At 30.4% G+C, this 12828-nt stretch overlaps 1 protein-coding gene across 1 annotated transcript in view; it reads right to left on the bottom strand.

Annotated features, from left to right (window-relative positions):
* Positions 1 to 10241, bottom strand: part of LOC143190373 (tachykinin-like peptides receptor 86C) — a 209139-nt gene extending 198898 nt beyond the window's left edge. Inside the window, exon 1 of the mRNA XM_076394618.1 lies at positions 10082 to 10241. Within this exon, the coding sequence (XP_076250733.1) occupies positions 10082 to 10211 (130 nt within the window). The 5' untranslated portion in view covers positions 10212 to 10241. The remainder of the gene's footprint in view (positions 1 to 10081) is intronic.
* Positions 10242 to 12828: the final 2587 nt, after the last annotated feature.

The following is a 12828-nucleotide window of genomic DNA, read 5'->3' as shown; positions in this document are numbered from 1 at the left end:
AGAGGTGATCGCCGAAGTTGAGGCCTATTTTGAAACAAAGGACAAATCGTACCACAAAAATGGTATCGAAAAGTTGCACGGTCGCTATAATCAGTGTATCACCCTTGAAGGGAATTATGTTGAATAAAACAAAATTTGCCAAAAATAATTGTTTTACTATGGTAGGCCGGGGACTTTTCAATTGACCCGTTATAGGTTGCTAAAATTGTGTAAAAAAGGGCAAGCGCTATCAAACTCAACTTATGTGTTTGAATCGGACGTTAAAAGAGAGACGAATAATAAGGAATAGTTTTGTTACATGTTACATGACAATGCGTTAAGATGCTAAATTTCTTGAAACTCTAAAATGGGACATTCTACCCCAATTCTCTACTCCGCCGAAAAGGATATTGTTCATTCGGATAATTATGTATTCTTTTCAATGGTATTTGAACAGCAGTTTTTTTTTGAAGGTACTACACAACTGTCAAAGAAGAAGAATTTTATCGATGCGAAATCCGCATGCCACCCGGAAATATAAACCTAATGGAAATTATTAGAATATAAGGAATTTTGTAACAAGTGGGGCCCCTTAAATTATCCTCATTTTTCTTTGCAGTATTCCAAAAAAAAGAAACACAGTCAAATATAAAAAAAACTTTTAGATGAGAGTTTTTTATTGTAGTTATACGCATTAAGGAAAAAACGTTACGATCTATTCCTTTTATTATTGCCTTCGTGTTTCCTACGCTCTTTAGTTGTTTTTACACCCAGTTCTCCTAATAACACAAAATGAAACATTTTTTGTAGCAAAATTATAATTGAAATTTGGTAACCTTAGCAAAGCTCTGAATGTTTTTAATATCTGTTGTATTAAAAATAAGCCTTTTTCAAGGTTTAATTTCTAGAAAGCTAACCCTACATTCTTATTTATTAAATTTTTATAAGCTTAGATGAGAATCCATATTACTTAAGTAATTTTTTTCTTATGCTTTTTTGAGACTATATTAATTTAAACTTTCTCATTGTGCGTTTCGTTTTATTGTGTCTTATTTTACTACTTCGCGACACCATTCTGGATCTTTCAAACAATATGTACGTTCCACGTTGAAGCAATTCCTCACATTTTGAGGAAATCCAACAGTCGACACAAATTTGTTAAATTTTAGTACAGATTTTTCTCTTCTTTTAAAATTAATTTTAAAATTAGGCTATATGTATCGAATCGAAGTAGTAATCGGAAGGTAATATTAAAAGCATTTTAAACCATTTAAAAGTTTCCATGTAGATTTTTCACTAATTTTGAAAATATGAAGTGATGGTTGTCGATCAGCTGTATCTATTAGTAATGTTTCTTGTATCAATATAAACAACCTAACCTAATATTAAATTCGATAGTTTTCACAATTCTCTATATAAAAGTTGCATTTTAAAATTATTTTTGTTCTGTTATTTGAAGAAAATACTACCAAACCCCAAATCAAATACTTTTAGAAGCTTATGGTGATGTTTCTACGCCAAATCCTAACTATAGCATTGAATTTCAAGGATTTAGAAGTAGTTATTTTGATGTTAATTCCAAAAAACGACCTCGAGGACCAACCAAGTTAGAAGAATCACCAAGAACTTTCAGAATGCTTATTAGTGATGAATCAATATTTTCAATAGCGTACAATTTTCGTCTACTATACATGCCTCTACTATACAAATTATTTAAAAAAAAGGCAAAATAGCTGTCATACGAATTGATTGATAATAAAATTTGGAATCGTTTGAAAATCGTGGATTCAAATCTTGATTATAAATGTATCTACTATGACACTCCAAATGAAAAAATCATGGGTTAGTCAAGAAAATCTATCCCCATCGACACCGAACCGAAATATTCATAGTCATAAATTCTGCTCTGCATGTGATGGGATGAGCAAGATGTAGTGTATTACGAGGTAATAAAACTGACTGTTAATACTAATGTATACCGACGTTGGTTGAAAAAATTGAACGAAGTATAGTTGCAATCACGGGCAAAAAGATCAGTAATGATTAGTAGCAGCCGCAAAGTCATTGTGTAGTATGACAATGCTCAGTTACAAGTTTCAAGAGTTGTGAAGGATGCACTGTTTTATCTCTGACGCGAAGTTCAGTCGTACCTATCGTACTCACCAGGCATAGCGCCTTTTTATTACCATTTGTTCTAATGGATGAAGCATAGCTTGGACGGAACATTATTTCGAAATGCTGAGGAGGTGTTAAAATTAGTGGATGATTGGACTGCCAATAATCAATCCCACATTGTTCTCAATAAATACCTCTATAATGTGAATAAATGATTGTATATATATAATATACCAATTTATAGTGATTATTTAATGTGCTAGTTTTAGATTTTGCCATCACGAAACTTTTTTATTCCCAAACTATTTATGGCACGTGTCTTCAAAACTAGACAAGGTAATAAAATATAGCAGTTTTAGTTACACTAGTCATTATATAATTTAATGGGTTGATTTTATATTTATATATGTAGCTCTCAAATGTTCACTTATTATATCTCATTGGAAATTGACAAGAAAATTCATTTATTTATTTACCCTTTCTTCCCAATGTAATAGTATATGTCTGTTAAATTCAAGAGAAAACTGCGAAAAGAATTTACGACATTATATTGAGGAAGGTGCCGATTTCTATGAATAAAACATATCTTTGTATGTGCTTGAATGCAGCACATCGTTTAGTCCCTTTTATCTGACACTCGTATTAAAAGACGAAGTTCCAGTTGCTTTGTTACACACATCTTCAAAAGTCGCCTATTCTTTATTGTGCCTTATGTTATACCGTCAAGATAATGAAACAAGACAGTGATCGAAAGAAAATGCGACGTAGGAAAGAAATGTTTTTCTTTTAAGTTGTCGGAAATGACGAACCAATATTTTTTGCATCATGGAATAATCTTGTTGATGTCGGTCTTGGAAATCGGTTAGAGCACTTGTTTATACAGTTAAAAATGATTGAGTAAAAATATAACTAACTTAAACTTCATATAAAATGTTAAAGGTATATAATTATTTTAATTTTTTTATTGTTAATACTTACAACGTGGTTTATTTTTGATAAATCAATAATAATGTTTGTTAGGATATACATGTGTGTTTATATTTTCGAGAAGCTGGGTAATTTTGATATTAGCGTTACAAAAAGATAAAGTTTATCGTATATTGATAGGGTGGAATATCTCTCTGGTAGCTAATCAATTAAATATTTCTATCTGTGTGCTGAGTATATCTTTTTTCTTGTTAATATTAGTATAGTAGGTAGACAAGATGTGGTTAAAAATGATTAAGTTTCATGTTTGTGTTTTTAATTTAATTACTAAGTAAATCAAAACAATAACTTTGCAATATAATATTTTACCAAAAATTCTATAATGTCTTAGTAAATTTGATCGCCATATTACTTTTGGATGGAACTGCAAAAACATATCTTCACTTGAATATAACTGAATTAAGTAGCTTTGTAATTTTTTCATAATCTACTAAAATTTCAAAAGATCGAGGCAGGCTTTTCGTTCATTATCTTTAATCATCTATTATTTAGTCGCCCCTTTTACGGTAATTTAATTAACTGTCCTTCTTGTCAGTTTCAGTCACATATTATTGTTTCACTTTAACTACAAGCCTTACTGAATAATATTAAATGAATATTTCCGCAGTTATTTGTGGCATTTTCTTTAGTACAATTTAATCACATTTTTAAAATGCAAATCTATCCATTATACAAAATGTTCAAACTTTCTTGAATTCTTTAATTTAACGTTTTATATTAAGCCACGTATATATAATATACTTTCTATAATGTAATATTATAATTAAATCACTAATATTTAAAATGTTATATAAACTTTTCATAATTGTGGATATCTGCAATTCAGACACTTTAACAAGTTTTTATGAATGTCTTGCATAATTATTTGTGATATTATTTTCAATTCATTTATTATACACTGCTCTAGACCTGATTATATTGTGAAATTTTAACTATGACAGTTATAAATACTGCTGGAAGAAGGTAACAGTAAATAGTTTAGTTATAGACAAGTTCTCTGTTAAAGTTTACTTTGAATGGACGAATTAATTATTATTAATGAATTATTTCTTTTAGCTTAAACTTGAGTTATATAAAATGAGCATTACAATACCGTGTGAAATGTGGTTAATAGTAAACTGAACAAAATAAAGTATTTTGAAAACCAAATTATGGAGGACTTTTCGTGTCCTGTTTTTTCTTGTCCGTAAAATCACATGATGGTGAGTATGTAGCTGCAAAGACCAAAGCCTTGCCATTATTTGTTATTTAACAATAATATAATTTGTTTATTTAAAAATACATCAACGTTGTTATCACCAACGAGTCACGCTATGTTGATTGTTCTTCAGCGTCGTATTTCGAAAGAATTTCTTTCTATATAATTTTAAAAGCATCGTGTGGAAGTGATTAAGTTTTTCATGCAAACGACGCTTTATACATTATTCTGTATTGTCCGATTGAAGTGATTCGATATAAATAAGGGAAGGCGACCTAAACGTTGAATTTAATAAAGTTTATTCTTTGTTTGGGAAAATAAATGGGACCAGAATCAGAAGTCCTACGTATTATTTTTTTTAGCTTCAAATATACTTTTAGAAGATTGAAATATATTTAAATAATTAATTTTAGAATTTTAATTATTGTCTATATTCAGGTGATTAATTTTGTTAATTTAAAATATTTTCTATGAAATGAAATTTCTATGTTTGTGATAAAAAAAATATTTAATAATTGAGCACATTTTAAACAATCTGCTTGCCGGTTTCGTTGGCACAGTGGTCAAGGCGACAGGACGGTCGTCGTACTGTGGCGATAGTCGCGGGTTCGAATTCTGCTGGGGCATGAATGTACTTTATGTTTGTGATTGTAATTGCAAATATCTTTAGGCAGCAGTGGAAAATCCGATACGGAATAACCACCCCAGTCACGCCAGTAACCAAGCTGTGTAAGACCGGGTGTCTTCTGAGATGGTCTCTGGCCAGTCGGTAGGGTTAATGCTGAGAACCGGAGCTCACGTTAAACTGTAGGTCCATTCCAGATAAACCCTCGTTGGTTAAAAGGATACTTTAAAATATTTTAAAAAATAATATGTTTTCTGTATCTAACCACTGTTGACCCAGACTTTATGACTGCTAGAAGTAGGGATGTGCCTTGTCAATATGGTAGGTGAAATTAAGATATCCAGTGATGCTATATCATTTACCATATCTTACTTCGTCGTTTGCTATACTATAAAATTATTATTTATTTTATTGTAAAAGTAAAGATTCCTATATAGCATGTTGAATTACTTGGTGTAATTCAGTAAATAATAATCGCAATTGTGGTTCAATAAAGTTAATAAATAAGACATAACTTACATAATCAGCTCGAAGGACCATGAATATCCCTTTTGTCTGCCAATGCTATTAAGGTTGAAGGACAAATTGAATTACTTTGTATAATTCATAAAATAATCAGAGACTGGTTTAATAGAGTTATTTAATAAGTCGTCCTGATTGAGGGATTTGTGATACTGATGTAAATTATATCGTCGCGTGTTCACTATTTTACTTGAAATAAAAGTCTTGAATCTTACAGTCATAATATAATATATAGCATGAAATTCCCGAACTATCATCGATCATATGGATCTTACTTGAATGATTACTTGATTAATGATTACCTGTGAATACACGTGAATGGAATGAAAACAACATCCAGAATGACCAGCTAGAACTAAATGGTCTTTTGCTAATGTCGGGTTTATGATAATCGGTTTTTGCGTATATATATAATCGTATTTGGTTTAACTACCGAGTTTGATGGATGCGTAGGTATTTGATCAATTGATTTACATATTGTAAGATGCCAATGGAGAATTCGGGCATTGGACTGGGAACTCCCACTGAGCATGTTCGTGAAGCTTTCCACGAACGGGATGCCTTATTCGAGGTAGGGATGAAAACAACTTGGTTCGCTCTATTTATGGTGGCGAGTATGTCACATCTGCTCTGAAATACTGAATCTGCCATTTACGATCCGTTCTAGTCAATAACCAATTATAAGGAATTTACCATTTTACAAATAAGCCAGATGCCAGGTAGTGGCAACAAAATGTGATCAAACAGTGACCGATAACATGTCAGAGATACCCAAAATGCCACCATAAAACTATAAAACTGCAAATATTATAAAAACGTTATTTTGTGATTCAAATATTAGAATGTGTAAACATAATTAACCATTTTACTGATTTATCTCTCTGACAACCTGAACCTAGCACCCAATGAGCAACCCAATATATATGATAATTAATTTTCCTGTGTTCGAAATCATCTACAAATTAAACTCTCTCTGTCACATTTTATGAAAAGAAACACCCTCGACGTATAGTCATCTACACAGATGAATGAAATATCGAGAAATATGAGTTACGTCAGCACTGTTCCAATGTTCGAAATATTTGAATGTTATATTAGTTGGTGTATAACCATGGGATTACGTTAGTCACTCTTCTGGTTCTTGGAGGCTGAAGTTAATAAATCACTACAAGCTGTAGAAATCATGTATATCTGTCTCCCTTTAGGCATATCCATTCTAGAAAAATTAAAGATAGCAGCAGATCACCCATTCTCTTTCCTGACAATTTCTTTTCACGCAGGATCGGACTTCTTTAGCAAGCGCCTTTCGGTGTAGAAAATAACTGGACATCTATATTGCCATTTTTTATTAAAAAAATAGGATCGGCAAATTGGAACTTGATTCTGAGAACACAAATTATGTTCTGTAATTTAAAGATGATTTCTGTTTCGTAAAGACAAAGTTGTAACTGGTTGTATAATTAGGTAAAGCAATAGCATACGAAATGTGTTATTTTTTATGGTTAAACTTAATGCTAAAGGAAGTATGTTTCTATGTTCAAATTTAATTAATGTTTTATACGACTTTTTACGCCCTTATATGCGAAATGGTTATAAAAAGATAAGCGCACAATAGATGAAATAATGTAATTTACAGGCAACTATCGGGGTTTTGTTGTATGACGATATTATGGTGCTTTTACGGCAGTTGTCGGGAGTTTAGAAACAGAATATTTCAGTCATAAAGTGTGTACTGTTTGTTCATTAACTTAATCAAGATATCACAAAAAATAAATAACTTTTGTTTCTAATAGTGAGTACATTTATGGACTGTCTTAGATATCATTAATTTTTATTTATCTCTTTGTTTATATTACGTTGGTGGAAGCAATTTCGATATTTTTAAATAGATTAAAACCAGAAAGATTAAGATAATTGAGCAATGGGAAGGGCCTAATCACTTATCACTATAACTCTAAAACACATACCTCTTTAGAGATTGGGAGGTTGATTGATTTTTGTTTTGGGATGTTTAAGTGAATCTACATACATATAGCGCGGATCTTTCCTCGTTCGTCCTCCATTTGTATAAATTCTTTCAAAATGTTTAATGGAGCTGAATATTATTAGTTTTGAAACACATAATAGAAACACAAATTACCTTTTCCCTAAAGCATTACTCATTCAAGTCTTATTCCATTAGCGTATTGTGAAATAGAATATGTAATAAAGAAGACTAAATGCTACAAAATATCACGAGATCCTATCAAATCACCGGTGATTGTTCAGCAGGTTTGGAAAGTGGGTTGCATTTCCACCCCTTTGCTCGAACCCCTTTCAGTTAACGAAGTAATATTCCCGGAAAATTTAATATTCTTTGATAGGGAGCTTTTATGGTACAATCAGATAGTATGGCTTTGAACGATACGCAAGATATTTTTTAACTTTAGTTTTAGTTTAGGTAAGCACCACATATACACTTCTATTTAAACAAAGATCATATTTCAGTTAACTTCACGGTTGTTTATATAATATAAAATCTTCTATGTTATAGTACGTAAAATATAAAGATTTTCAACTTAAACAGGTTTTTAAAATACTAAATTTTTTTGCCATCTTCTGTTGATGGTTGTTTGATTTGAGTCCTACATCTTGCATTGACATGCTATCAAAATTTTGTGACCAACGAATTAATTGCAGGACAATGTATCATTTAAGCGTCAGTATGTTGCACGAACATCACTGCAAATATTAATATCCAAAAATAGACCAAAATGATAATAATTCAAAAATAAACTAGAAAAGTGGATGGCGTTTGTTTTTAATAGTATACTACAATTTTCGGTTAGCCCTCTAGTAAGAAAATGTCACCAAATAATTGAAATTTTTTATTAAAAGCATTAAAAATACAAGTAGTTTTAGTCATAATATTTTCATGGAGTAAGTTTGTAATTATATGAAAATCCGACATCTAATCTAGTATTTAAGACTGCTTTTTGGAGCATATACATAGCCACCCTAGACCCAAGGAAACTATTTTTGAATATAAAACTGTAGGAACTACTAATTTGTTTTTACTTTCGAATGCATGTTGTATACTAATATTAAAACTATAATCAATTTATAGGATTATCTACCCGCATGGAATTTTGTTAATAAAGTTATATCTTTTTTCAAGATCTAAGCTCAAAAGTGTCAATTATTATTGACAGTAATATTAAGCAGAGATTATATTTAGTCTATTCAAAACAGTAGTGACACGGTTGACCTGTCAAAATGTCGCAATGTAGCCGCAGTAACTCTGAGTTTTAGTTCATTTTGGTTCTAACATTTAACAAAATTTTAATACAAATAAAATAATGAAATAAAAATGTTATGTATTATAATTTATTTTAATATTATAGTACATCTAATGCATTTATTATCGCACAGCTTAAAACTGCAATTATTTATACAGCCAAAATAATTTATAGGTTAGAGTTCTTTTATTATATATACATTAAACTTTTTTCCACACTAGTATAGGTAGGGTTCTAAACGCCCTTTTTTGTAGTGGTATCCCCCGAAGGCCTAATACACCTAATAAACAAAATATATATATATATATATATATATATATATATATATATATATATATATATATATATATATATATATATATATATATAGTAGTAGGAGTAATGTATTTTACTTTCATTAGAGAGCATATTTATGTTTTACGCTAAGTTGTTATTTCTTTCGATGCGAACTCTTTAGTAAGTCCTGTTACTACCTGTGTACATCTTTCTGGATAAAACTACATTTAATCACTGTATTGTCCTTATTGAATTTACTATATCTGCAAAACAGTGTTATTTCTCTCCTCATACATGTTAACAAATGATCATGTATATTCTGAACAATAACATACATGCTCATAAATCTTTCACACCCTATAATACAATTTCCTACAATTAAAGTACATTAAAGTAATCTCTGGAAGTTCCATTAAACCCCTTCGTAGGTTATCTTTACACCACTTAAATCCTATATTACGCAACAGTGCATGAGCGATGTTCTACATCGCTCAAATAGCTGTATACGTTTTGACTTTTTATGGATACCTAGACCAGACTAACAATTTTCTCTGAAATAATTTTATTAAATTATATTTTGATTGAAAATACTACTTACTGTCTTTTGCATTTCGTATACTTGATCTCTGATACAGCTAATAACAAGCTGATCTTGTTTCGTGACCTGTTTCGCATAAACACGGTTTCTTTTTGCTGAATTTAAGGTTATATTCTTTTTTATTTTTTGATATATTTTAGTGTCTAATTATAATATTTTAATATTATATTTAATAATTATAATATTTTCAAGAATTGTGCAGACGTTTTACAAACGGACAACTTTTGTAGGCTCTTCCGGTTACATGAACTTCTCTAACAGCATTCTATCTCTTTTTAAATAGAATAAAATGAGGAGGATAATATGGTCTGACTGTAAAACGAATTTACAACCTGACAAACACATACTGATACACGCGTCACTACTGTTTTGAATCGACTATACTTCTTGCTTTAACAATATACAAAATATTTAAATATTTTATAAATTTAACGTAATAATTATATATATATATATATATATATATATATATATATATATATATATATATATGTATATCCTACCTATTACGATCCAAATGACGATACAGTTTCCACCAGTTGCTACAATAATCATAACAGCGAACACTGACGTCCAGGCGGCTTGAACCCAGAAAGGCAAGTCGGAGTTCGATTCTTGCACAGTTTCTTCCATTATCGGTCCATAATCTACTCCCTCAAATGTGTTGTTGATGGGCCATCCCTGAAAATAATGGTTCGAATTATAATCGTAAAGTATTGATCCAAAACTCTCGGCAAACACGATATCCTTGGATAATATATTTTTTATAGTTTCCGGCTTACCATTCTTATATCCAAGTTTATTTTACTTATTGATGTAGTTTAACGTCTTTAACCGTATAATAACCGTAAAAAGATAGGTGGCAGTTACACGATATTTGCTCTTTATTGAAGTTAGATGATAGCGTAGGCGCCTGAGGTTAGTCTGAATTAGCATATAATATATATAGAATATAAAAATATATAGAATAGAATAGAAATAGAATAGAAATCTAATCTATGAATCACAAAAATATCGATTTATAATAATTATAGAGAGGTAATTAAAAATGCATTTGTTTTAAAAGTAATAATGGGATTACTAAGATCTTAAGGAAATAAAAACAGGAAATTTCAAAATTTGTCTTGCTAAGTCATATACCAATAAGAAACGTTACGAAACATTGACGTTACTTACCGTTTCCTAAACATCATTTTCCCTTTCCAACGGTTGAACTTTTTAGCGCGCTTGGATTTTATTTGGATTATTTATCTTATATTTGACATTTAAGAAATTGGTTTTGTGTAACAAATAGAAAGAAAAGATAAATGAAAAAATTGAAGTGGGGTTTATCAAAGCAAATGACCTAAATTTATTTAGAATCGATTCATCGATAGTGACTGTAACTCAAAAAATAATTTAGAATATTAGAACTTCTACAGGATTGAAGTGAGCGATTATTAGAGACATACTAACAGTGATTCGTGGTAGACGTTTGAACAAAATTAAATAAAAATACTATCAGTATAACAACTGGCAAGATAGTTAATAAACGCAGGTAATAATTCTCATGAGTAATAGTAATAGTAGTACAATCGCCACTTGGGAACGGTGAGAATAGTATTATTGAAATCAAATGAACTTTATTTGCTAAGGCAAACCAAAGCTGCATCGACAGAAAAAATGTTACATGATATTTTGGAGATAAGGCGTAAACGTATTTGACAGGACTACCAGAATATTCATTTTAGATAGTTAGGATAGATAGAACTACAATACAAAAAAAGTTTAAATTGTATACATTTAATGATGGATGTTTGATATTCTTAAAATTTTAGCATCTCTGTAAAACGAAAAGGCGTATCTGGTATTGTATCAAATTACCTTGTAATATTTGGGTAAATAAAATGCGGCATTTGTCATTTTGAATTTTGAAGTTTTTTTTAATAATAGCCTTAGAATATTATAAGCATGTGTAACTGCAGTAGTCCATTGAATGCTTTAGAAAATCTGTATTTACACATGTTTCAAAGCATAAAATTCTCCTTAAATTCTTAAACTAGATCTCTGCTTAGTTTCTTTTACTTTACTTGACATCAGCGAAAATATTTATATTCATACATTGTCTGTACATAAATGTTCTTCCAAATATTTGAAGATACATATCGTTCAATCAAATATATGTCACTTACCCTTAACTTGGTGAAGTATAGCCTATTCCACTATTTGATGCACAAGAAACCAGATATTTGGTATTGGTTTTCCGTATTCTAACAATGAAGGGATTTGATTGACATTTGTTGGAGGGTGGGATTTATTATTTTAATTTTTCTTTGAATTTTGAGGTTATGTGGTCGTGCAATCGTGAACAGCAGTAAATTTTCAGTTAGAAACCTATTTTCTTCGGTCTAGTTGGCATACGAGTCTTATACAAACATTTACTAACTTGATGCACACTTGTTCGGAGTTTTTGCCAATGTATGATTATATTAGGAATCCTCGCACCATCAATGTATATTATAATATCTAATTATAACTCAAAATTATTAAAATAATGTATAAATAAGAACTACACCCATAGAAACCTTCCAGTGCGATCGAAATCATTACGTCACATGCAAATTTGTAGCGTTTTAACGCGCATTTAAACTATTTCAAATGTTTTTTTTTTTTTCAAATTCATTTCTGTTGCAGTAATATTTTTTATTTAGGGTAAATTAAATACGCAGAATTGCCAGAAAGTAGTTTTTCAAAAACAGACAACTAGCCTATTGTCTCTGGATGGCAAAATACAGATGCAAGGCGGTACGTTTTGTTAGTAGAGATGTGCTACTAAGTAATAATACAAAAAGTGAAGAGAAGAACAGAATGGCACTGAATGGGTACGAGTGTGAATAAGAACCAAGTGGCCCAGTAGTTAATTATGAGTTAGTCATAAGTTAGTTTAAGACGATCAACGCTGTAGAGCTTGCGTGCTCATTAGATGTATCTATTTAACAAAGTCATTCTGTCAGTACACAAATCTGTCTCTTATACGGCAATAAATAATTCTCATAGTAGCTGAAGGAATTTCGAACCGGAGTTTCTAAGTATTTTACTGAAACTAGTTCGAGACAATTCGAAAATTCAAAGTGATTAAAAATACAAGAAAAGTATTTCCTTATAGTAAGCACTTAGGAAATTTAAATATATACAATGGTTTGAAGCATAAAAATAACATTTATTAGTTCGTGAGCCTACGGTACATATCCACTACTTTAATCATTCAGCT

Source organism: Rhynchophorus ferrugineus, unplaced genomic scaffold (assembly GCF_030347505.1).
Source record: "Rhynchophorus ferrugineus isolate W39M unplaced genomic scaffold, kcgeb_rfMv2 rfM2, whole genome shotgun sequence".
Lineage (NCBI taxonomy): Eukaryota > Metazoa > Arthropoda > Insecta > Coleoptera > Curculionidae > Rhynchophorus > Rhynchophorus ferrugineus.
Note: the sequence above shows the minus strand (reverse complement) of the source record. Positions and strands in the feature narration are given on the sequence as shown.